General features: G+C 37.9%; 2 protein-coding genes, 1 long non-coding RNA gene, 4 other non-coding genes and 1 pseudogene across 7 annotated transcripts; 2 read left to right on the forward strand and 6 right to left on the reverse strand.

Moving 5' to 3' along the window:
* Positions 1-1,971: 1,971 nt before the first annotated feature.
* On the reverse strand, positions 1,972-2,102 carry LOC149013173 (U1 spliceosomal RNA; annotated as a pseudogene).
* Positions 2,103-2,620: 518 nt separating this feature from the next.
* LOC149013175 (U2 spliceosomal RNA) lies at positions 2,621-2,816 on the reverse strand. Its single transcript, XR_016174168.1, has one exon. It is a non-coding gene; the product is annotated as a U2 spliceosomal RNA (small nuclear RNA).
* LOC149013174 (uncharacterized) lies at positions 2,621-10,699 on the reverse strand. Its single transcript, XR_016174095.1, has 2 exons — positions 9,640-10,699; positions 2,621-3,657 (listed from the first exon to the last, which is right to left on the reverse strand). It is a non-coding gene; the product is annotated as an uncharacterized LOC149013174 (long non-coding RNA).
* Positions 9,830-9,990, reverse strand: LOC149013176 (U1 spliceosomal RNA). Its single transcript, XR_016174213.1, has one exon. It is a non-coding gene; the product is annotated as a U1 spliceosomal RNA (small nuclear RNA).
* Positions 10,516-10,711, reverse strand: LOC149013177 (U2 spliceosomal RNA). The gene has a single exon (XR_016174167.1). It is a non-coding gene; the product is annotated as a U2 spliceosomal RNA (small nuclear RNA).
* Positions 10,712-15,343: 4,632 nt separating this feature from the next.
* On the forward strand, positions 15,344-21,044 carry LOC149013178 (10 kDa chaperonin 1, chloroplastic-like). The gene is made up of 7 exons (XM_089159578.1): positions 15,344-15,625; positions 15,717-15,775; positions 15,863-15,913; positions 19,928-19,993; positions 20,077-20,124; positions 20,298-20,327; positions 20,836-21,044. The coding sequence occupies exons 1-7, from the start codon at positions 15,544-15,546 to the stop codon at positions 20,902-20,904; spliced, it is 405 nt and encodes a 134-aa protein (XP_089015704.1). The 5' UTR covers positions 15,344-15,543; the 3' UTR covers positions 20,905-21,044.
* A 986-nt stretch (positions 21,045-22,030) lies between these two features.
* On the reverse strand, positions 22,031-23,642 carry LOC149013179 (peroxidase 60-like). Its single transcript, XM_089159650.1, has 4 exons — positions 23,330-23,642; positions 23,039-23,218; positions 22,774-22,936; positions 22,031-22,682 (listed from the first exon to the last, which is right to left on the reverse strand). Exons 1-4 carry the CDS (start codon positions 23,546-23,548, stop codon positions 22,147-22,149), a joined length of 1,098 nt encoding a protein of 365 aa, XP_089015776.1. The 5' UTR covers positions 23,549-23,642; the 3' UTR covers positions 22,031-22,146.
* A 1,810-nt stretch (positions 23,643-25,452) lies between these two features.
* Positions 25,453-25,534, forward strand: TRNAS-AGA (transfer RNA serine (anticodon AGA)). The gene has a single exon. It is a non-coding gene; the product is annotated as a tRNA-Ser (tRNA).
* The last annotated feature ends 566 nt before the right edge of the window (positions 25,535-26,100 follow it).

The raw sequence follows: 26,100 nt of genomic DNA on the forward strand, positions 1-26,100 counted from the left end.
TTGGTGCAATGCCTTAGTCATTTTCTTTGCACCCACTAGTTTAGCATTAGTAACTCCTAATCCTTCCAAATTCACCTCAACCCCTTTAACTGTAAAACTCATTAGCATATTCTTAAAATCCCAAACCACTAGACCAAGAATTATGAGCCACTGAGCTCCAAGAACCATATCACAACCCTCTAATGGAATCAAGAAAAAATCAGTTGTAAAATGATAATCAGGTAATTGCACTGGAACAGCCCGACAACAACCAGAGCTTGTAAGTTTTTCCCCATTGGCAACTATGACATGCAACAGGTCCTCCTTTTCCACCTAATGCACTATCATCCAACTCCATTGGTTGCCTAAAAAATTATGGGTTGAGCCAGTGTCAATGAGTACCGTTAACCAAGAACTGCCCAATTTGGCTATGACTCGCATAGTTTGTGGAGCTGTAAGTCCTACTAAGGCATGGAGAGAAATCTCCAAATCCTCTTCCATCAATTCTATAGGAACCCTTTCTTCGACACCATTGATATCCTTATCATCATCAACTATTTCAATCCAGAAGAGCTTCTTGCAATTATGGTTGAAAGAATATCGCTCATCACAATGAAAACAAAGACCTTGCTCCTTACGTTTCAAGATTTCTTAAGGAGAAAACTTATGCAGAGGTACCAAACTCATCTTCGCATTAGCACTCACTAAAACAGACTTCACATCCATTTTTTTCTGAAGTAGGCATCCATGGTTTCTTGAAACCAAGATTGGATTTAGAATCTTTCTTCCCTTCAAAAAACATTGATTCATAAATCCTAGCCAAACTAATCGCAGAACTCAAAGAAGTTGGTCGTTGAGCCTTGACTTTGCCTGCAAGCCATCCTTGAGGCCACTGATAAACAGTAAACCTTCATGGGTAATGCTCCAACTTTGCTTAGAAGACGTTCAAACTGACTTTGGTACAAACAAATCCAATTTGTCATAGCTTGGACAACGCTCCAAATGCATCATCATATGATGTTGTACCAAATCTATCCAGTAGCCCTCGTTTGAGGTCCAGCCAATTCATTGTCCTATTAATCGCCTTCTTTCTCTGAAATCAAATTTGAGCATCTTCTCCAAATGATACGAAGCCAAACGAACCCATCTAATTCCTTTGTCCGATGAAACTCAAAGAACTATTCAGAACAGAAAGTCCAAGAAGTCGGATCATCCACCCCCATCAAATTTTGGAAAATCAAGTTTCATGAATCTTAGCAAGAACAGACCTTCCGACGATGTCTTTGCTCTTCCCAAAGACGAAATTGAATTTTGATCAAAATTTGGTATCGATCCGTGGAAATCTAACGCTTACGTATTCAACTGCGATTTGAACTCGTCTCCAATTTTTGGGTATTAGGCTTTTAGCCTTCGTTTAGCCATATACGATTATAGGTAAGCTAAAAAGCCAGTCTTTATCTATAGGACAGAATTGGGTTCTCCTGATGCAATATTTACTTCACTATCAAAAATTAACCGCTCTAACCTTGTCAACTTTCTCTAGCAATTGTAGGGTTCCACCCCTCGGCAACTAATATTATTCTTTGTTAATCCGGTTTGCATGGGTTCGAGACCTCTGGATAGCTCGAAAGGCTGTGTTTGTTTGCAGGAATAAAGGTGGAGTGCGAAAATTTAAAAAAAAAACATATTTTTCCATTAAATTCTCAAAGTGTGATTTATTTATTAGAGACCAGCTTCCTCAAATAAAAGAAACTTGTCCCAAGAACCATCCCATGCCTTTACAAAATGTGTAAAAAATCAAAACATAAGACCCATAAATATCACTTATTCATAATTTCCTTTTCTTCTACCTCACCCCAACCCATTATGCATAAGGCCCACAATTTTTCTACCTCACCTCTTCAAATATTTTTCTTTCCTAATAGTGGTAGGGGCAATGCGTGCCCCTGCTGCAATTTTTCAACCTCACCCCTTGGGCCCAAATATTTTTCTTTCCTAATAATGGTAGGGCACTCTCCCACTTGGGGAGATGTTAGACGGACACCCCTCCCAAGTGCAATGGAAGTCACCAACCTAGGCCATGACCCTTCTTAATCAGCCATTGACCCCGTCCAGGTAAGTATATTTGTTAATGCCGGCTCAGCTCTATTTATTCAAATGTCTACCTAACTGCCTTCAGAATACCCGATGTGGGACTAAAAGACACGTCTTACATGTTATACCTCTATGTTTCTCTTCTGAACTCGTATCTCTTACTTCGTTGTAGTTTTAAGATCACGAAAACAGAAAGGAAGGTATAAATACTGGGCGGAAAAAATTCCCAATTAGGGTGTTCCTCGTTTGAGAGAGGTTTCCCCTGAAAAGATAAGCTTTGGTTAGACATTGACATCTGGGTTGCTAATTTTTGCAGTCGAACTCAAATCACAATAATCAAAAAAGTAAACAAAACTGATATAGTCTTTCCCAAATTCCTGCAGAAAACAAGATGCGTTTATATACAAAACCCAGAAACCATATTAATTACCATCAAATCATCATCAACTCTCAAAAGTCGGGAAATAAAGCAGCATCTGCATATCATATCATCAAAATTCCAATGTAACGCAACAAAGAGGACCCAAAACTTAAGAATAAGACTTGGTAGGGGCGCGCCAAGCCCGTGCAGTAGTGCAACGCATGGGCGACGCACGAGGACCCCAATAGCAAGCTATTGTAGTGGGCCCTCCCCCAAGAAAAATTAATTTAATATCATGTGGGTCGATGACCCACGTATCAGATATTAAACTGATAAGAACAGATACTACACTTGATCTTAGCCAAAAGGCCGAGAAAGGTATGCTTAGAAATGGGTTTCTGTTTGCAACTTATACCACTCTCTTGTCCGCCTTTATCACTCTTCTGCGATGTGGGACTAAAATAATGCAATAGCATCTAGGCTTGCCCCTATTTTTGGGTTGTCTTGAATGTGACTGGCATGCGCCAATGCTTCTCTCTCTGATGCCAAAGCCCAAAAATGGTGCAACTTGAACCAAGACTTCCCTTTTGCTGAACAGACAGGAAACGTCAGTGAAGACAAATCGAAGAAAATATCACTTCACAAGCAGCCATCAACAATAAAGGTGAACTCCACTGCCAAAAGAACCACCAGCAAAATTATTATTTAAGCAGTAAATGTAAAAGCATAACCAGCAACTAGGTAGGAGAGATGCCAAAGCTTCTGCTCACAAATTAAAACCTTACACAAAGCACAGTCTACCTGGTACTTGAAATTATGATTCTCTTAATTTGTACGCTGATGAAAAAACATAGTAAATAATGGGGGCTTGAAGGTACCCTTGTGGATGTTATGTTTAGAGATTTGACCATGAGCTCAATCAACAAGAACGCTGTGGCATTTTTGTCATGCACCAGACTGGGTAAAAGGGATACTCAGACGTCCTAGGATAGTCCCATACACAGGACTGGTGGTTGGAGATGAGTAGCATAGATTAACTTGCTGTTGCCCCCATCTTTGTATTAATCCAGCATCCTTACAACTGCTCTTCTCTTGGGCTTTCTCCCTCTTTGAAAGCCAGCTTTTTCATTCCCCCAAAGAATGCCAATTTCTGGCTCCTTGAAATTTTCCTGGTCTACTTGGTTCTTGTTGGATATTATTAGTTCGACACCAGCAAAAATGACCTGAAATCAAATATCAAACAGAAAACTATATCATGGAAAGTGATGAACAAAATATATAAATCAGCACTTTTTGACACTCCTATCAATCAGGTCATAAATGATACATATATATCAAAGAAGTGGTTCAAGGCTGTGGGAAATGTAATCAAAGGAACCGGTCAGGGAATATCACAAACTATCTGGATAACAGAGAGCCCTTCGACCACGACCCACCCCCCCCCCCCAAGAAAAAATAAATAAATAAAAGCAGAAGAAAAAAGAGAGGAATAATAGAAAGCCCAAAAAACCAAGAAAAGAAAACGATTATCAGATCCACTATGTGGAACACCTAAAAAATTATAGGAGAGGGAAGAGAAGAACCTAGAAGAATATAGGTTCTTTTGCTAAAGCTACAAACTGTAACAAAGGTGAATAATGATCAAGTACTAAAACTAGCAATCCCAATTGTCTTATCATTGGACTAAGAAAGACCAATATCAACAAGCGCTTCAAGAAAAACATCAAGGATGAAGAGGAAACAGACAAAAGAGCGATTGGGGAATTTCTGAATCTTGAGAGCAATGCAAAGAAAGATCAAATATCAGGAAGCATTGTAGCGTACACAGAGAGATATAAAAAATAAAAAATAAAAGTGAAATGGAAAGCCTAGAAGCAGAGAAGAGGTAGATCTAACTGTGAAGAATTCCCTGCTGGAAAAGTTAAGCTTGCTATTAAGTAGATCAGTGATCATGATTCCATTCTTGGAAAGTAGATCAGTAACTTAACTCAACCAAATGGAGTAGGTCCCTATAATTCATTGAAGGAGTCCTGTGTTCAAAGTTCTTACTATGTTTGCAGCAATATCCTAACAAAATGCAATCCAAATGTGCCATTCTCAAGTCACCCTCCCACCACCAGACCAAAATGCACAAGCTGAGTACTCTTTTATAGTAAAAGGAAATAACCTTGGGCATTATACAAGGTAGCATTAACATCTTCCATGTGCATAGAATGGGAGGCTAGGGAAAGACTGGTTGTAGAGAACCCATTGCATGGCAGATAAGGAACTATAAGAACTATAAGAACTAAAAATAAATGGAGCTTGCAGGGAGAAAGCTGAGCCACAAGCATGGTGGAGGGCATAATCCAGAGGATTAAGCTTCCTCAGATAAGAGTTCATGACAGCAGCTCCTGAATGGAAAGAAGAGGACCAACATTAAGGTCCCTGGCCTTCTTGATGTATTGTTTACCACCTACACAACTCTACTTACCCTTGGTGTGTTATTTAGTAATTCACGCATGCATTCAAGTGTATCTTAATCACAACGTTGAAAGCCAGCGAACAGATATAGCATCTGGCTATCCCCTCTTCAACAATAATGACAAAAGTGAACATCAATTGTGGCCCAGAAATTCCATCGAAATACAATTATGGAACCCACAAAGTCCATAAATAGATTAATTATAGTCTATAAGTATAATCAAATTAAATTCTATTTGTTTTTCGATAGTTTAGCACAGAAAGATCATACAACAGCCATTTTAACAAACCCTTCAATAAATTTTTAACTCCTTTTGGATAGTGGATACCATGTATTTTTCTTCTGTCTACTTCGGGTGATTTTTCCTTTCTATCATGTAAAATACTATAAAACTACCAGGTAGAAGTATGGAATTCAGAGTAGTAGACATTTTAGTTGAGGAAGTGTATAGGCTCATTAAAGATAATGGATCTATTTCTTATCATATCTATCATTTTTGAGCACTAGGTCATATTTCTATAAATATAAGACCTAAGTCTCAGATGAGGGTTATGGTTATTTACTCACTCCACTTAACTCATACATGGTATCATGCGCCAGACGTTCCAGCTGTTAATGTTTCTTGCTTTTTGTAATTTCTTGTTTCTTATGCTTTTTCTATCTACTTTTCTTGAAGCTTTCTTGCAGTGTTGTTTTCTTGTTTCTTAAGATCTTTTCTGCAATGGCGACAGAGTCTCCCTCTACTGAAGTTCAATCTAATGATTTTGTGTCTCCCTCGCTTTCCTTCTCAAATATCCACCATCATCTTACTGTGAAGCTTTTGGCTTCAAACTATCTTGTTTGGCACTCTCAATTTCAGCCACTTTTGCATGTTTCTGGTTTGATTGGACTTGTTGATGGATCAACCCCATGTCCTCCTCCCTTTCTTGACTCATCTTCCTCTTTGCCAGTGGCTAATCCGGCGTTTTTCGCCTGGAAACAAAAGGATCAGGTCCTGTTATCTTGGATGTTGTCATCTCCAACCGAATCTGTTCACACACAAGTTGTTGGATTACCAACTTCTTTTGCTGTTTGGAATGCTTTATCTGTGTCTTTTGCCTCCTCTTCTCAAGCACAGATCATGCAACTTCGATTACAGTTACACAATGTCAAGACAGGAGAAGATTCCATGGCGAATTTTTTGCTTCATGTTAAACAAATTTCGGATGCCCTAGCTCTTGCGTCCCAGCCATGTTAAACAAATGGGTTCGTGTATGCTTGCTCACTCCAGCCTTCCACTAAAATATTGGTTTAATGCTTTTGCAATGGCAGTTTACATCATTAATCGGTTACCTACTACCGCTTTGGGTTTTAATACACCATATCACCGGCTGTTCCAAAAACACCCCCATTATACTTTTATGAAGGCTTTTGGTTGTTGTTGTTATCCTTTTATTAGACCATACAATCATCACAAACTTGAGTTTCGATCTACACCATCTGTTTTTCTTGGTTATAGCTCTCACCATCATGGTTACAAGTGCTTAAATCCAGTCATTGGGAAGATTTTTGTGTCCAGGCATGTGGTGTTTGATGAACTGACTTATCCCTTTTCCAACTCCAAGGATTTAGATGTAGCTTCACCACTTTTAGATATGACTTTATGGAATACATGTCCTATTGGTTTGTGGGTTTCTACACCCCAATGGTTGTACACAAATCTCCTACTTCAGTTGATGCTAACTCTCTAGTTGCACCTAATGGAACTGTTGATGCATTTAAGCGGACTGTACCTATTCAGGACACTTTATGTTTTGATAATTTTCCAACTGAGGCTTCACCTAATTCACTTGGCCCTGCAACAAGTTCTAATGGGCCTCCTCTTGTTACAAGGTCTTCTAAGACTTCCCTCACACTTGGCCCTCGTGTTTTGAACTTCTTTGTCCCCTAATTGTGTGACCTTCTGGGCCTTTTATGCCTTCTATTGCTTTGCCTGGTGAGTTGTTGTCTTTGACAGCAAATTTACCCACTATGGGTCGAACCCATACAATGGTTACCTGCTCCATGGACAGTACTCGTATTCCTCAGGTTCCCAAGAGCTGCTTTGCCACCAAGTACCCTATGCCTCTTGCTCTTATGGCTACTGGAATGTCCAATGTTGAGCCCACTTGTTATTCCCAGGCCTTTAAACATGCTAAGTGGTGCCAACTGATGGACTCTGAGTCCAATGCCTCGTTGGCAAATCAGACGTGGGTTTTAACCCCTTGGGTGTCATGGTGTTGGTTGTAAGTGGCTTTATCATATCAAACGACACTCCGATGGAACTGTTGAGCACTATAAAGTGCGTCTTGTAGGAAAGGTTATTCCCAAGAGACATTTAGCCCAGTTGTAAAGCCCACAACCATCAATCAAACTTTTACTAGCCTTAGCTGTCTTGGGGGGGGGGGGGGGGGAAGTCCATTTGCCAATTAGATGTCAATAATGCATTTCAACATAGGCATTTGTTTGAGGATGTATTTATGCAGCGACCGCCTGGTTATGCGGATTCACGCTTTCCTGGGCATGTTTACAAGCCATAGCATTCGTTGTGTGGCCTTAAACAAGCACCTAAAGCCTAGTTTCATCGGTTAAGTACTTACCTTCTTCAGTTGGGCTTTATTGGGTCTAAGACTAATTCATCGCTATTTTTCGTCATCATCCTATTAGACCTTTATATGTACTAGTTTATGTTGATGACATTTTGATCATGGGACCCTCGATTATTGATATTGATGCTCTAATATTCTCTCTGTCTGTTGAGTTTTCTTTGAAAGATTTGGGACCAACATGGCTCTTCTTGGGTATCAAAATGATCCCTTTGTCCAGCGGTATCCTTCTTTCCCAACAACGGTATATTGCGGGTATTCTTAAAATAGTTGGGCTCTCAGATGGAAAGCCCATTTCATCTCCAATGGTTTCTACAGGTCATTCGACCACTAATGACGGCCCACTTTTGTTGGATTCCACCCTTTATCGGAGTTTGGTTGGGGCGCTACAACATGTGATGCTAACACCACTAAATCTCTCTTATTCAATTAATAGACTTTGTTAATTTTGGTGCAACGCACTAAGGCCCACTGGACAGCTTTGAAACGCTTGCTTCAATATTTGAAGGGTACACTTTTATATGGGCTGCATAGTGCCCCCTCCCCTTCTTGTACGATTGAGGCATTTTTTTATGTTGACTGGGTAGGTTACCCGGTTGACTGAAAATCTCAAGGTGGGTGTCTTAATTTTCTTAGTGGTAATTTGGTATCATGGCAGTCTCACAAACAAACCATCATGACCAAGTCTAGCACTGAGAGTGAATATCAGGCTTTGGCACTAGCAACCACCGAATTGACATGGGTGCAATCACTTCTTTTTTAGCTTGGGATTTCTACCTCTTCACCGGTTTTGTGGTGCGACAATATTGGGGCTACCTACTTGTCTACTAATCCAGTATCGCGCTCATACAAAACATATTGAAGTGGATTTTCATTTTGTACAGGATAAGGTTGCTATGGGAGACTTATTGATTAGTTACATCTCCACCTTTGATCAACTTACAGATGTTCTCACCAAGCCTCTTTCAACACCTAAATTCCAACAACTTCAGTCCAAACTCAAGGTCCAAGAGGGACCCTTGACTTTGAGGGAGGGTGTTAGGGAATAACAATGTATGTTATTCTATTTTAACCATGTACACGTGTCCCTATGTGTTTCATATTCTATAAATATAAGACCTAAGTCTCAGTAGAGGGTTATGGTCATTTACTCCGCTTAACTCATACACTAGGAGCATAAAGATACAATATCTGAGGAAATAATTCCAAGAACAGATAATAAACCAAAAGATTACATTCTATTACCTGAATTTAGGAACCATCAATGCAATTCAGTAGAATTTATCATAAAAAAATGCAACATGATTCTCATCAAGAGTTGACACAAAACAGAAGCAAGATAATCCTACCCAGCCCCTCTCTCCTCTTGTCAGGCTTGCAAGAACACTAAATGAACTGTGAATCGTAATCCAGGCCCATAATTATTCTACTTTCTTTTGGTGTTAATGAGGTGATCGCTGTGCCATCTCGTCCAAAATAGATGCAACAGACGAGACAGTGGAAAAGCAGAACTCCAATTGAGAAATTACTCTTTAAAATTAGCATCTCACATATATGACAGTGAAACCATGATCAATACAGCAATTACCCTATTAAAACCACACTGATATGGTTTCTCTTTAGCTTCTCGGAGCATTATTGTAACCATGCATAAGGTTTTGAGATATTGAAATTCCGTTGAATTCGGTGAACCATTTTATAACATGCGACCCAACTGACGATTCTGCATTGAATTGTTAATCACATTTTTTGGGTCCGTAGCCTGCTTAATGTACTGTATATTACTTCTAAAATATTATTCAGTGATTCATATATGAATCCAATTGTCTCTTAAATTAAAATACTGCAACCCAACAAGCAGATATAGTGATCCCTATTCAATAGTAATGACACAAGACGTTCTTAATCTTGAGCCACCATTCCCAGTATAGACGTTAGAAGCCACACATCACACATAGTATAATTTGAATATCGGATTCTTTTATCGATAAAATGGCTCAGAAAGATAAAATGAAAACTAGGTTAAATTTCAGAAACATTCTCTAGTTATTTCATACTTCTGCTAGTTCATCACCCCCAATACTTTGACACGAAGAAGAAGCAGGACAGTAATGTACCTGAGAGGTGAGGGAACATGCAACAGGAACAAAATTGGATTCCGACGCATAATTCTCTAGTTCTACTTTGTTTTAGAACCGTCAGAGAGGCAGAGAGGCGGAGAGGCGTATGTCCGAACTCTGATAGCAGCCATGCTTATCATCTGTTTGACAAAATGCATGATAAGAAGCTTTTGAAAAACTGAAAATGGTAGGGGCCGCGCGAACGCGTACCCCCACTGCCACAAATTATGACGTACACTCTCCCACTTGGGGAGATGTTAGGCGGGCACCCCTCCCAAGTGCAATGGAGGTCACCAACCTAGGCCATGACCCTTCTTGATCAGCCATAGACCCCGTCCAGGTAAGTATGTTTGGCATTCTAGGTTCTACTTTATTTATTCAATTGACGACCTGATCGCCTTCGGAAACTAACCGATGTGGGACTAAAACGAACAGTCGCCTCCTTGGTTTTTCTCTTCCTTCCCAATTGGAGCTGGGCGTCGTCAGGTACTGAAGTGTTCTGGTGTCAAGTTGTGCTGAACGTCTGCTACTTTGTAGTTTACCAGAAAAGGAAGTGCTGCTCCTCTCTACTGGTAGGATTCACAATAACAGAAGTCATGTCCAATGACCAAGACGGAGGTCGTTCGATTTCAAAGGCACAAGTATAACAACTGGGCGAGAATATTCCAGATTACGGCCTTCAGCACTGATCGTCGTTGCTTTCGATTGAACGTTTCTCTGATATCAAACTAGTCTAGCTTTAGGGCTTCTAAGTATAATGTAGATGGCATTGCCAAATCTGTCAAAATCAAAATAAATATATAATGCAAAAGATAAATCATTCAGACCTTAACGATCCAATATAAAAGACAAAACAGTTTAACTATGAGTTAGTAGGGGTGCGCCAGGCCCGTGCAGTAGTGCAACGCATGGGCGACGCTTGAGGACCCCAATAGCAAGCTACTGTGGTGGGCCCTCCCCCAAGAAAAATTAATTTAATATCATGTGGGTCGATGACCCACGTATCAGATATTAAACTGATAAGAACAGATACTACACTTGATCTTAGCCAAAAGGCCGAGAAAGGTATGCTTTATAAGGAGCTTCTTTCTTTCTTTTATATTACTCTCTTAATGTCTCTTTCTTTGTTTTATCGATGTGGGACTAAACCAACAACATTTACTAATCCCTATTTTTGCACTTTCTTTCAACCTGCCGCCTATGGATCTTGCTAGGGAATCTGGATCCTCACCCCGTCGGGGTAGCACAGAGTGCTCCCCGACGGGTTCCTGACCACACAAAACGTGGGGCCCACGAGTAAAATTTAAAACTTTGTTTTTTGTTTTTTCCAAAAAGTGTTTTTCACCGTGGGCCCCACTGCTTTGTGTGGTCAGAAACCGTCGGGGGAGCACTTTGTGCTTCCCGTCAGGGGAGCTGATCCGGACTCCTTGCTAGGTGGGTGATACCAGAAGATTCTACCCGACTGGGCTTGACCTGACCAGGACAACCTAGTCGGGATATGAGCCGGATGGACGGATAAGAAGCTCCATCTACGCTAGACCTGTATGGCAATGTCGCCACAAACGGAAGGTCAACTCAGAAGATGATTAGGCGAGGCAACCGATATGGAAGCCTGTCCAAGGCTGATTGGACGGCCACCGTCGGGGAAATCTATCTGCCATGATAAACGGTAATATGTATTCTATTTAAACAGAGACTCACCCTTTCGGTAAAAAATTAACTTATTCTGAACAAACTCCTGTGTAGACCTTGCACAGGACCTTAACCTGATCATTGTCTAATTTAGCTATCGGAGGCGGTTACCCAGCATCCTAGCCAGCCCGCTCTGACCTTTCTTACAGGACTCATCGTCTATGGGCATGGGGAGGCACTCAGGTATCAGTGTCTTAGTTGGAACCACGATCAGAACTGAGACACATCAACAAGTGTCGTTAATAGGGTAGCGTCTATGGTACCTACTTTAAGGGTGCAAGTTGGCCTTGACGGCCCTGACCAGCCCTAAGCCCAAATAGGGCTTAGGCTTTTAAGATTTTGGCTCTGAGGGCAAATTAGGGCCAAAATATTTTGACCCTGACTAGGGCCAAGGGCAGGGTTGGGATAACTCTTTGGCCCTCAGGCCTGTCTTGACCCGTCCTTAATTTTTTGCCCTGATTTTGGCCCTAATATTTGCCCTAATTTTGTCCTTGATACTTGATTTCAATGAATTAAAAATAGGGACAGAGATAGGGCCAAGTATAGAGTCAATCAGGGCAAGGGCTAGGCACTCGGCCAGAGACAGGGCGAATCAGGCAGGAATGGGTTTGGCTTGGCCTTGTAGGGCTTAGTGTGAAATCACACACCAACTCTAATTTGGAAATCTATGTTGTAGATCCAAAGACCCAAAGTCAAGGTAGAAGACAGCTGTAGACCCTCTCTGTTGAACCCATTAATTTTGACCTATAACCAATTGAGATTGATAGTGAAGATCCCATCTTGGAAACCTTGTATGATTTTGGAAGAAGATGTAGCCTAAATGATGATGAACTTGGAAGATGGACCTTGAGTACAGTGTTGACAACTTCAAAAAGTCCTATGGAGTTAGGTAAGACATTTTCTTAAGTTGGTTGAGGACCCTAGTGGTGGTTTTGGCTTTTGAGAACCAAAATTCAGCAATTTGAAAGGGGGAACCCTTTGGTCGATCCAATCAACTAAGGCATTCAACCAAAGCAAGCCTTGGACATAATTGCTTATTTTTTGAAGTTTTAGGTTTTGAAGTCCTATTTATATGTAACTTCGAACACTTTGCCTCTTAACTTTTGGAGAATGTGAGAAAAACCCTAGAGCCTCTTCTTCAATCCCAAGGTTGATTCCAAGCATCCAAGCAAAGTTCCTCCATTGATCTTCTTCTACAAGATTAGTAATCAATCGAATCAATCCAATACTTCATTAATCTATTCTCTCTATTATTTTTACTATTTGTTTTGATTGTGAGGAAGGTCTTACACAACTGTAATGGCCTAGTCTCTAATCCTCATAGTCTTAGAGTGAAATCTAACATGAGACCATAATTTATTCTTACTGTAGTTATTTGATTCTAATCAATGTTAGATCTATTCCTAGATTGTTTTCTATGCATGTTCTACTGTTCTCTTACCTTTAGAATGAATCCCCGTTTATTATAGCCTTTCCGTGAGAATCCGCAGATCAAGAATATTAGGTGATTTATTGGATTTCTATTCCAAAGGCCTTGTTTGATGTTTAGATCATTATAGATAGTCTCTATATGTTGTTTTATATTTTTCCTATTAATTTCAAAGTGTCCCAATGTCATTTGATGAGTTTCCAACTAAAGTTGGAAATTACTGTCCGTACACAATAGCTTTGGTCGATCCCCTTGGTCGATCCAATCAACTAAAGGTGTGTCTGACAACAACTGTGCTTTGTTTTGTCTCCGATCATTAGAGTGTGTTCCTTATACTCTCTACATGTTTGTTTAGGATTATTTTGCTGATTTTGGGACTTGCTCTTTGATATATTATTTGGAGTTTGCAAAGTTGGATATAAGGTGAGTACGTTTACTAACAATATACACGAATACATGCTTTGATATGTTTGGACTTATATGCATGTATTAGCTACTGTAGTTTTACTTTTTCTATAATGTCTTACTTCTGTAATTACAGTAGGCTATTCATAACATGATTTACATACTCTTATGTAATATGAATGATGTGAATGTGAGTTGGACTATATTGTGATATCTGTGAAATCATGCACAATCTGTGAAATCATGATGTGATGTGTTTGCCTAAGTTGTGATTGGAGAATGGAGAGTGCCCTTTTGACATTTTTGTCAGTGGACATCAGTGGAGGTGGTATGGGACGCTTTCCTATGGTGCCCCTTAGCGCTTTCCTTGATTACTTGTTGGCATACCTAGGATTTGTGTAGATTGAGTTTGGCTAGGGAAAATCATGTCATATCTGACCCTATTGGAAAGCGAATTGAGACCGAGTGACCTGTGGCAGCAATGGGGATTGGTGGGCGCTCAAGACCAGTAACCAACCATGAGAGGACACAATCACATTGTGGGGGTCATTTATTGGTAGGGTTGCACATGATAAGCCTGAGCTCATGGGCGCTCAATACCAATAACCAACCTGTGAGAGGACATGAGAGCTTCCCGTTTATCATATGTAGATGACCAATAGAGTTAAGAGTCTACATATCCAAGAGGAAGACGGTGACAAATTCCTTTGTTGTTTTTCATATTTTTTCACAAAATTTTATCTATTTTTTTGAGGTTTTGAAAATACATGGAGTGAGAAAGTTAGAATGCTAAGGAAAGCTTCATTAATGTTTTAAGGGCTTGTTTGATTACATGAATTTAGAGATTTCAAATATTTGATTCATGAATGCGAGATTTATACCCGTTTGGTTGTAAAAATCATTGGATTCATGAAATATAGAGATTCATATTTTTTACACTAAAAACGTGAATATGTAGATTTATGGGAACCCACAAAAATCACGTCAATCAAATAGTTTTTTAGGATGAATCCACATATTTCATTCTACAGATTTAGGTTAATCAAACAATTAATTTTATTAATTATGACTTATAGATTTGAAATCTCCAGACTCATGTAACCAAACAAGCCCTACTTCAATGACTCATGTAACCAAACAAGGAAGTTTGTCTGTCAATTTTCTCACTTCAATGAATCAAATAAGCCACACTTTGAGATTTTATGAAAATTTTAGGGTAAATATCACTTACCACTCCTTTTAGCTGGACAAATAACACTTACACCCCCTTTTACTTGGATAATATCACTTACCTCCCTTCTTGCCCAACAAATATATCAAACACCTCCTCTCTGTCCCCTTTTCTCAGTTAAATTTAACTTTTACCATTAAATATTGTTCTAAAACCCCAAAATACCATTGACTGAAAACATTTTTTTAATGGTTTACCAAATTTTTTTTTTTATAATTTAAACACTAAATTATCTTAATCCCCTAGTTAAAATACTAAATTATCCTCAATTAAAATAATTGTTAAAAACCAAAATTCCATACTTAAAATCAAAATTATCTTTAATTATTAAAACTCCAACATACCATTTTTTTTTTAAATTTTATCAAAAACTAAAAAAACACGAACTGCGTGATATCAAAATGCAATTTCAATACTGAATTATCAAAAGGGTATGTTGGACTTTTAATAATTAAAGATAATTTGAATTTTAACTGTGGTGTTTTAGTTTTTAATAATTATTTTAATTGAGGGTAATTTGGTATTTTAACTAGTAGTGTGATTACGATAATCTCGGGTTTAAACTAAATTTTTTTTTAGCCAAAGGTACTTTGGGATTTTTGAAAAATATTTAACGGTAAAAGTTACATTTAACCGATAAAATTAACAGAGGTCAGAGGGGAAGTGTTTGATATATTTGCTAGGTAAGAGGGTAGGTAAGTGATATTATCCAAGTAAAAGGGGGTGTAAGTACTATTTGTCCAGCTATGAGGCGAGGTAAGTGATATTCACCCAAAATTTTATTTTTTCGAGTTTTTTTTGCATCGTTTTTTTCCGTCTCAATAGCCTCAACACCGCAACTTTTGATAGTAAAATTAGAGTTTTCTTAATTATCTCTAGCCAAACGTACGGATAATACGAATAGGTGGAAGCAGTGCAAGATTGGGAAGGACAGTCTCCGAACCGTCTAGAAAAATGATGAACGAACGGTCCAAATCCGTCCGCCTCCATATCTTCATTGTAATCGACGACATTCCGGTTCTATTTAAAAGACAAAACTTGATCTGCAGAACAATCTGAGTTGGAGGTTTTGTTGTTTGGATTCTACGACCTACTCGTTCGGAGCTTTTCCTCATTGTTACCGTGTCTCTGTTCTAAATTATCCATGGCGTCTGCTTTTATCACAGTAGCAAAACCTTTCTCTTCCAACAAACCAATTCCTTCTTTCTCCAAGCAGAGATCACTAGGTCTGTACTCTCGAATGCTTCACCTATTTTGGCTGACTTGGTTTTTCCCTTTTTCTTTTGGTTCTTATTTTGTTACATGATTTGTTGGTAGGTTTGCGGAAGTGTTCTTTGAGAATTAGTGCAGCTACCACGAAATGGGAACCCACAAAGGTTTTCTTTTCTCACTCTGTAATCGAGTGTGAATTTCGAGTTTCATGCTTCTGAGATTAACGGGCTTTCTGCTCTTTTTTTTAACAGGTTGTTCCACAAGCAGATAGAGTTCTGATTCGTCTTGAAGACTTGCCCGAGGTATATATCTTTTCCTGTTTGAATGATTTGTATGTAAATTCTTCTTCTCCTTTTTGTTTTTTTTCTGTGGGATGGAAGCAAATTCTTCCGTGTGGACATATTCATTTAATTAGTTTATCTTTTGGGATGTTCCATAATTAGTTTATGTTGAAGATAACCTCTGAGGTCAATTCTTTTGGAAGCGAAGAACTTTGTTTCTAGGGGTGAGATTTTCCAGTGTCCCCTGAACTAAAAACTCTTCATGTCAATTCGTGTATATTTCTTTTTTCTTCTCTCTCCGGGGGGGGGTGAAGGTGGGAGTTAAGGGCTGCAAGACCTAGGCCTTTATTGGAGTGTTAAAGCTGTAGGCCTGAATTTGATCAGATCTTTTCTGAAGCTGAGACAGTGGTTGTTGAATGTGCCTGAACAAGCAGACTAGTTGAGTTGGTGATATATCTTAGCTTTTGTTACGTAATGTATGCATACTAATGTTATGGTTTCAGACTTCAATCATCATGAAACATATATCTTGTGCTAGAAATGTAACTTGATAGGAGCAATGTTTTTAGGACTAGTTGTTCTTACCTGGGGTTTTGGCACTTCTTTGTTGCTTCCATAAAGGGACATCCCAGGAAGACTGTTGTTCTTGACACTTTTTAATATAATTTTTACTCACTCAGATACTCTTAAATCTACGTTGAGACTATGGATGTAGAAGCCCTCTTGCATATAATCAACAAATAAACAGATCAATCTAGCCTGTCACGGCAAAGTTTCATCCAAGTAGAATCTCACTCCCCCTGCCAGTGTCTAACTCAAGGAGGTAGCGTAAAGGTTTAAATGTTGGTGCATCCAGGGTAAACAAATTGCTATCTTATTTAAATCTTAATAGTTGATAACCATGCTATGGGTAGACCACATACCTGATGATTCCATAAGCAACATCGGCTCTTGTAAATGTAAAAGCAGAAGCTTATATCAACAATATTTAGCAATGCATTGACTATGAGTTTGGTGTCAAGATCCGCAAATAACTTCAAAGATACTGTCTCTTCTATAATTTGTATTAACTGTTTTATTGTTTGTTGCTGCATATGATTGAGCTTTGATATAAAGGTTCTGCCGAACACAGATCCGCAAATAACGTCAAAGATACTGTCTCTTCTATATCTTTTATTAACTGTTTTATTGTTTGTTGCTGCATGTGATTGAGCTTTGATATAAAGTTTCTACCGAACACAGATCTGAATTTGATTTCTCAGAATTCAGGTTACAAGCAACCATTGAGCTTTTACTGAAAACTGATTTAGGAGTCATCTTTGAGGAATGATTTGCCTATCCATAACTTATCAAAATTTGAAGGTGGAAACTGTGAAATTTTTTGACCAAAGTCGTGACTCTGGTGAGATTGTCAAAATATGATGAGTAACCTCCCCTCTGCTTGGGTGTTGAGAGTATCGAATTACTGAACTTTTGCTGATGGTGATAGCTAGGTAGATGGATGTTCAAGCTAGCCTGAAACCACCATAACATGGTTCATGCATTTACTTTTGGGTTCTCTGTGATTTCTTTCCTAATTCTTTCAATGGCCCTTTAAAGAGTTCGGCTTATTTTTTAGGTTAGGTAATGAAATCTTTTGAATAACATAGGTTCCCTTAATTACATATTTCCACTAACATGAGCTGATTAGGTGGAAACAAAATTTTCACTTCTATCAGATGCAGGTTCTGATAATCACAGTCCCTCCTACTAATTTGTGGAGAGACCCTACTAAAATGGCCTTGTTAGTTAGCACCACAGTTGGAGGCTCACTTGTTTAACATGGTTAAATTAGACTTCAAAGTCTTTGACGACTATGAAATGTTGCATGGTGCATCTGAGATCTTCAGATTTCTAATTATGCGTAATTTTCTAGGAGTTGTGATCTTCTCAGACGGAGGTTTTATTTCCACCCAACTTGCCTATGTAGTTGAGATTCTTATTGTTGTTCTCCCGGTCTTGAGAAACACATTTATTAGAAGAATTTCAGTTAAATCTATATTGAAGGTGATGGTGTACATTGCAGATTTCAGCCAACATGATTGAAAACTTTTTATGTCCTCTGGATATGAAATAGCACTAGTAAAATATGGTCTATTAAGAGCTGTGTTAAGTAGGACATATTTAGTGCCATCAGGGAAACATATCATACTCTTTAGTGAACTTATCAGATGTGATGTACCACTTCATTTGCATAAAATGTTCAAATAGGCTCTATTATAAGTTCCTCATAACTCAATGCATAAAGAGTTGTCAAAGAAGTTATCAGTTATCACAATAATACAGTTCCTATAGATTAACTCAGTGTAGCAGAAATGAGGATGCTAAGATGGATGAATGGCAAAACTAGGATGGATAAGATAAGAAACGATCATATTAGAGTTGGTCTGGGAGTTGCTCCCATAAGTGATAAGCTTAGAGAAAGTCGTTTGAGGTGGCACGGCCACGTTCAACGGAGACCTATAAATGCTCCTGTTCGGAGAAGTGATATAATCCATATTTAAGGAATTAGAAGAGCTAGGGGTAGACCTAAGATAACCTTAGGAGAAGTGGTGAGAAAGGATATGTATAGCTTAGGCCTTGTATCTAGCATGGCCTCGAACAGAACTGATTGGAGGGCAAGAATCCATGTAGCCGACCCCATTTAGTTGGGACAAGGCTTATTGTTGTTGTTGTTGTATAATAATACAGTTCCTGCTTGTGTTTTTTGCTGCTTGTCTCACCAAATCATGCAACAGACTATGTGTTAATCATATAGTCAGGTGCTTTTAATGTTAGGGCCTTTGAACATTAATTTTGGGGCAAGGATATGCATAGCTTAAGCCTTGTATCTAGTATGGCCTCAAATAGAGCTGATTGGAAGGCAAGGATCATGTAGCTGACCCCATTTAGTTGGAAAAAGGCTTCTTGTAAAATCAACAGAAGAATCCATCCCTTATGTTATTTTGAAGTTGTATAAGAATTTCTTTCAATCATCATGGATGTATTGTGTAAATTTACATGTGTACAAAGTTTGACCCCTAGACCTCTTAACAAATTAACCTGGAAAGTTTCCTATACCTGTACCCTATATTATCACTCCCTTTTTTTATGGGTTTTGCCTGCGCATCTTGGACCTGGACGACAGACTGAATGGGTTATTTGTTTACTCTTGAGGTTTAGGATCTGATCTTTTATGGAATGAACTTGTTGATTCGAAGGGTGGTTGGAAGTATTTCTTCATGAGCTTATTACTGGAAAGGACTCTGCATATTTCTATGGATTGTTTGTCTAAAGCTTTTTCTCTTACTGAGTATTTTGAAAGGTGGCATGCCACCAAACTCATTCTCATAAAGATTATTTTTTAGCTTTCAAGAGTTCTGCATGTCGTATAGGCTCATAGCTGTATCTGACCTTTCCAAACTTGAGGTTGTTCACTCCTTCCCTAGGATTAAATATTTAGCCATACTTGGATTGGTGTTTGGTCTTTAGCCTAAGGCTGAATAATTGGTGGGCTGCTTTGAGACTAATGCTATAGTTAATGGTAGAGTAAATCATTTATGTCTCTCTTTATTATTTATTTATCTTTTTTTCATTTTTTATTTTTTTGGCATTTGAAGTTCATAGATCAGGGGAAAAAGAACTTTAGTGCTAGATAAGTGGTTAAAGGTGATTTAAACAATGATTGAACATTTGAGCCGTAAGAACGGAAGTAGCATAAATTAGGAGCTATGCATTTAATCATGGGAATGAAGTTTCTTGTGGTTTGCATTTGTCTCAATCCTATATTATTTTTCTTCCTGGTGTACCTCTTGGTTTTGTCATCATCCTATTTCCTTTTTGGGGTTGGTATTCTCAGTTGGGTCAAATTGTGTGTAAATTCTGTATAGTTTCTACCTATAATAGAAGGGGAATGGGAGGCGTTTTCTTCTTAATTTATCAATACTGATATAATTGATGTTTAATACTTTGCTTCATTATCCTCATTATTTGTGCTAATTGTCTAAAACTGTACAGAAATCAGCCGGTGGAGTTTTATTGCCTAAATCAGCTGTTAAGTTTGAGCGCTACCTGATGGGTGAGGTGAGTCACAAACACATGCATGGGTTTGAGAATAATCTTGTCAATGGGTGCTAGGGACTTTTAAGCAACACTTTATGTTTCAGGTTTTGTCCGTTGGTGCGGAAGTGAGCAATGTTGAGGCTGGAAAGAAGGTAAGTAATTAAACAGCTACGCATGGCAGGATTTATTGTAGTTTTCTGCTTTCTGACATCTTTCAAAATTTTCCCAATTTGGCTGATGATTAACTAGTGATCAGACATTGATAGAACTTGAAATACGCTCTTCATATTTTGATCTAAAATAAGATGGTTCTTTGTTTTGGCAGGTTCTTCTGTCGGATATCAACGCTTATGAGGTGAGTAGTGTTTTCATGCACACTGGAAAGGTCCTAAATAGAAATTCTTTTGATTGGGTAACCGGAAAATTTTAGGCAGTCACTACCCTTGATATATGGCTGAGCCCTGATCAGACATAATCCAAGTTCTTGGCCAATTGTGCTCTTGATTAGTTAACCTACACAAATGCTAGATTTACTGATTGTGTTAATCGCCAAGTTCTTTGATCCTATTAAAACCCTAGGCAAGACAACTTTGTCTAGCTGGCTGTCTTACAATCATCCACAGTACAATTTTCAGAACTAGAGCTACAAATGTTGTTCTGACCTAGGCATGCCTATCTAATTTATGTATAAAGTACCATAGTTCCACCATCATACATGGCAAAGGGTTTTGTACACTGGTTGTATACATTGCATGATCTTGTTTTCCACAATAGGATAAGCACGGGAAACTGTATATTGCACATGATAATGTCCATCCATACTTTTAGATGTTGAGGCTTAATTTTACTTTCATGATTCGCAGATTGATCTGGGAACAGATGGAAAGCATTGCTTTTGTCGAGCAGGTGAACTACTGGCAGTGGTTGAATAAGATGAGAATTCTCGAGAATTTTCAGCAGCATAGCTGCTCACCCATTATGGCGATGAGTTTTTGTAGACTAATTTATTGAAGCTTCTCTTCTGTTATTCTCTCTCAAACTGAAGACATTTATATTTGAAATTTTCTTTTGAGATCCTCTCTTGTCTTTGGTCTTGGTATCAATTCTCATTCTCTCTTATGAAGTTTTTTCATTATTTTAAGTTGTTTGGCATTTATTATCACTTTTATTTTTATTTAAAATAATAAGAACATATTTAAAATCCATAACGAACTTTTTGTCAATTATGAATTATGGTGAGAATTTCATTATCTTTATTTATGCACAAATTAACTTAAATTTTCTTTTAAAAAAAATATTACTTAAAATTTTATGGTTAAGATGAGGGAAGAAAATAAAAATTGTAGGGTTTTAGGATCAGTGGCTGTGTTACCATGAAAGAATTATGATATTTAGTTTTGAATGCTCAAGACTTCACATTAGCTTGAGTATTGTATTTATAGTGTAATCAATTACATGAATAGGAAGTTGAGATATATAAGAAAATAAACTTAAACAGAATACCAACTTTTTAGTAACCAAGTGAAATATAATTCAAACTTTAAACTAAAGAGTTTGTATTTCACTCAAACTCTGGTTTATCACTAACAATTTTTTATTTTGAAATCAAACTTATTTTTCATTTTATAATTTAGTTTTGATAAAATTTACCAAACTATTTTTCATTCTTGAATAGTAATAAATCTTGTACTCATTTCTTTTAAATATGTATAATAGAGAATGAGAATTGATACAAAAAAGAGCCTTAGCTCTCTAGCACGGCATAGCATGTCATAGAGAACATCCTTCCTGGCTCTATTTCCAAAATTTTCCGTGGAAATGGCTTCAAGCTTGTGTTGGGTTAAGATTGGCCATTCAAATCCCATTTCCATTCCAAATCTCTGCTTGGGGAGAAGGCATGACTTCTCTCAGCCCAGGGTAGTAGTAGACTGGGACCCAAAGATGATCTACCTATTTCAAAGAAAGCTTTATATTGTGATAAATAAATCCATCTTAATTTCATCCAAATTCAAGATAAAATATCACAACTCATTCAGTAATACACGGTAGATTAGAATTGTAAATTGCAGAGAAAAAAAAAGGAAAAAAAAAGGAAAAACAAACAAAACAAAATAAAAACCCTCAAGCCATTCGTAAGTAGCAGGATTCTATATCCTTCTTTATTTTGATCTGTATTAATGGTGGAAGCCTCTGGAATTCTTTTCGGTATTCTTGATGGAAGCCTTGTTCATTGAGAATCTCGTTTTCTCATCCCATTTATCAGAATTATTTGGGAAACCTTCCCGTTTTTGATCGGTATTAGTGGCTCGGCATGATTTCCTAATCTCACCTTGTGTTCCAGTGAGGACCTCTATAGCTCCCATCTTCACCATAGCTTGACCAAATTGGGTGAGGAATCTAAACCCATTTCCATTCGCTAGAGACATCACTGTAGCTCCAGTTTGAGGGTCCAAAGCCAATTGCTGATCTATTTGTAGAATTCCTCTTTTTTTGATCAACTGCCCAAAGAATGAATTGTCAAACAGGTTTGCACTTGGCTGGTTCTGATCAAGATTAATTATGTTGTTCTTTGTTGCATTTTGTGGGCAATTGATTCTCAAACTTGAGAGCAGAGAAGGGTCCATGGTCGGATCAGGCTTTCCTGTCTTTTGAAAATTGTAGAGACGATCTAGGATGAGAGAACAATGTGTAACTCCCACAGTGTGACCGCCTAACATTAATGATAGAGAGCAATGTTAATCTAAATACTTCAATTCAAAATGCAAATCAAAGGTGGAACTGAAGACATTTCAAGTAATTACCAAGCAAGATGACCATGTCTATAGGGCTAAGACCTTTCTTTCCAAATGCTGCAATGGCTTGGGAGACTGGTACTGAAGGGCTTGGGAGACTTAAGGTTTCGCCAGCAATTGACACAAACCCATCTCTTCTTCCTGTTTGTACATTGTATCTTTCTCCTTTCCCCTACATATGAAAACAATCCAATTGAATGTAAGAGAGAATAATATAATTATGAGATATGATATGAGAAAAGTATAATTTTCTGTCACAACAAAAAGTACATACCAATAAAACAGCATCACGGGCAGCCATTGCAATAATATCAGCACAAGAAACTAACCCAGGACAAACTCTTTCCACAGCAGCTTTTGCTTGATCAATGACATCAAAGCCTCTTACACTAAGGTTTGGAGCTGCAGTTTTCTCTGCTGAACTCCCATCCAAAAGGATTGATGCATCACAACCCTTTTGAGAACAAAAGAAAAATACACTATAAGCATAAGGATTTAACAAAATAAGAAAGAACTCAAACTTGCTTAGGTATCTCTCTAACACTCATTAGGACTTAAAACTTACCCTAACAAAGCAATCATGGAATTGCAAGCGGATTAGGGCAGGAACAATGGTTGGGTCCTTGCTGAATTGTGTAGCGATTACTTTTTGTATGATTTGCTCCACATCTGTGAATCCACATTTGCCCTTGTAAAACCCAACTTGCAGGTCACCATAGCATAAGCTAGTAAAGCTCACTGCTAGGAGGAGCCCAAGAAGTGTAAATGCTGCACCAGTCTTCATTTTGTGTTGGAAGTGCTAGCTCTGAGTTTGATGCTTTGATTAAGCTGAGACTGATGGAGAAAACAAATCTCTCTTTGCTACTTATAGAGGAATTGGTAGCTGCTCAGAAATACTTATTTCATCAATCTGATGACAACTACTTCATATATGTGTTGTTCATGAACTACGTGAACTCATGTAATGCAACAAAGAAACATACTTTACCAAAAAGCAGAAAAACAAGAAATGGATCTATTGGTTGTGATATAGAATGAGCTTTAAGTCAGTGCATCTGATGGCTTGTAATAACATACATGGACGGTTTGTTTAAAAATTATACACAGATAAGGTTAGGTCTGATAAGCTATCGCATAGAATAATAGATATCTGTGAACCACACATTTGCTGGTCACGATATTACTATTTTCCTACTTTCCATTTCGATGAGGTTGGTAGGGGCGTGATTAAGTTCTGATGCTTAATTCTAGTGCTTGGTTTGGTATGATTTATTTTTATGGAATTGCATGTTTCATTAAAAAAATTTAAAAACAGACAAAGCATATACAGCATTGCCCCTATCACCATTCACCGCTATCCTCTTACGAAGAACGTATAAATAAATTGTTCTCAAAAATTGAACTGTTAAATTGATTTCTTATGGGTGTTTGAAATATTTAGGTTGATGTGATTACCAAAAAAAAAGGAAAGAAATATTTAGGTTGATGCAACTATAGTAATTCAATGATCTGAACAAAAATCTATTTTTAATTACTTTATTGATTCTTACCATTTTTTTTTTAACTTATTGATCAATTTAAAAGAAAAGTACCTATACCTATTTGGTTCGCTTGTGCTCCTCTTCACTTTGGAATTGGAGGAATAGAGATATACGTGAAGATGAGTTTGTTAGACCAAGTGATGGGATGAAGTTGATCGAGGACTACGTGAGAATGGTGGTTACTACTTGGACAACGTGCTCATTGATGCTGTCAAACAACAACAGTTCAAAGGTTTTGTATGTGTGGAAAGCCCCTATAGGTGATCGGATAAAGTGCAATGTGGATACTTCTCTTAAAAGAAAGGAGAACTATATGCATGTAGGGGGTGTTTTGCGGGGATCAAGAGGGGCTGTTCAAGGGAGGTTTTGCAAGGAAGTTTCCTCAGTGTTCAGTCCTCGAAGCAGAATTAATAGCGATCATTGAAAGCCTTAGGTTGGCTTGGAGTTTGGGGTTTTGTCAAATTCAAGTCGAATATGATTCTAAAGAAACTGTTGCTCTCCTCGACCCTTGTAGTCATGCATAAGGGAGTATTGTTCACCTCATTGAGGAAATAAAAATCTTTTCAAGCGTTAATGGAAGGGTGAAGTTTGTTTACATTGGTAGAGAAGCAAACAAAGCCATTGACTGGATGTCTAAGGTGCAACTTTGTCCCTTGGACCCATGGACATTCTTCTCGGATCCTCCAGTTGGGTTAGAAGTAATTTTCATGGTGGATAGAGAATCTTGTTTAAGTTAAGTTTTCTATTTTTTCCATTGGGTTGTTTAGCCCCGTCTTTGTAACTCTATGTCGTGGCACCAAGGGAGACCCATTTTTTAAGCCAACTCCATAGGATCATTGGGCGACTGTAAAACGCATCTTGCGCTATGTTAAGAGCTCTTTGAATTTTGATGTTTTTATAAGCCAATCCTCTTCTCATCAACTTCACTAGGCTTTAATGCTATTTTTTCTAATGGGTAAATGTACATCACTAAGCTTTAGAGTTCCCCTAATAATGTGCTGGGGTGTTGGGAGAGTTCATATTTCTCATCTTGAATCCGGAGCTTTGGCACAACATTTTTGTTTTTTAATTTTCAGTCATCATCAGTCGTATGCTTTTTTTCCTTCTTTAGAGAATTATTTAATAATTGTCATTAACTTTTCATCAAGTGGACGTGCCGGAGTGGTTATCGGGCATGACTAGAAATCATGTGGGCTCTGCCCGCGCAGGTTCGAATCCTGCCGTTCACGTTTTGGATATCTTGCCTTAATTTTTCTCTTCTTTTTACCTTTTGTTTTTGATAACTTGAACCCAATCAATCTTAGGAATGAATTTGGACTATTTATTTACTTTTGGATGAAGAACATATGTCTATTAATCACATTCAAAGGTTAAGGCAAAATTGAGAGGATAAATTTTTCTCTTCTTTTTACCTTTTGTTTTTGATAACTTGAACCCAATCAATCTTAGGAATGAATTTGGACTATTTATTTACTTTTGGATGAAGAACATATGTCTATTAATCACATTCAAAGGTTAAGGCAAAATTGAGAGGATAAATTTTTTTTAAAATTTTAATTTAATATAAACATTTGGATGTGACTGATGGACATATGTGCTTCTTTCATAAGAAAATGAATAGTCCTTCTACCAAAAAAAAAGAAAATGAATAGTCCATTTTTGAGCTAATGATAGAATTCCGTCATTCTTACCCTTAAGAAAGACCTTTTTTTAAAGAAAGAAAATGAGTCAAATCAAAACTGATTGCCCACAAGCAAAAGAGAGAGAATGGAGATAAGGAAGGTGGAGTCCAAAT

This window comes from Hakea prostrata, chromosome 6 (assembly GCF_041222555.1).
Source record: "Hakea prostrata isolate BN-2017 chromosome 6, UWA_Hpros_2, whole genome shotgun sequence".
Lineage (NCBI taxonomy): Eukaryota > Viridiplantae > Streptophyta > Magnoliopsida > Proteales > Proteaceae > Hakea > Hakea prostrata.

What these genes read in the sequence shown, in the direction of transcription:
- LOC149013178 (XM_089159578.1), top strand. Translation starts at nt 15,544, where the DNA reads ATGGCGTCTGCTTTTATCACAGTAGCAAAACCTTTCTCTTCCAACAAA. An exon ending in CTCCAAGCAGAGATCACTAG is followed by an intron (nt 15,626 to 15,716) that starts GTCTGTACTCTC and finishes ATTTGTTGGTAG; the next exon opens with GTTTGCGGAAGTGTTCTTTG. An exon ending in AGCGCTACCTGATGGGTGAG is followed by an intron (nt 19,994 to 20,076) that starts GTGAGTCACAAA and finishes TTTATGTTTCAG; the next exon opens with GTTTTGTCCGTTGGTGCGGA.
- LOC149013179 (XM_089159650.1), bottom strand. Translation starts at nt 23,548, where the DNA reads ATGAAGACTGGTGCAGCATTTACACTTCTTGGGCTCCTCCTAGCAGTG. An exon ending in TCCATGATTGCTTTGTTAGG is followed by an intron (nt 23,219 to 23,329) that starts GTAAGTTTTAAG and finishes TGTTCTCAAAAG; the next exon opens with GGTTGTGATGCATCAATCCT. An exon ending in AGACATGGTCATCTTGCTTG is followed by an intron (nt 22,683 to 22,773) that starts GTAATTACTTGA and finishes CATTAATGTTAG; the next exon opens with GCGGTCACACTGTGGGAGTT.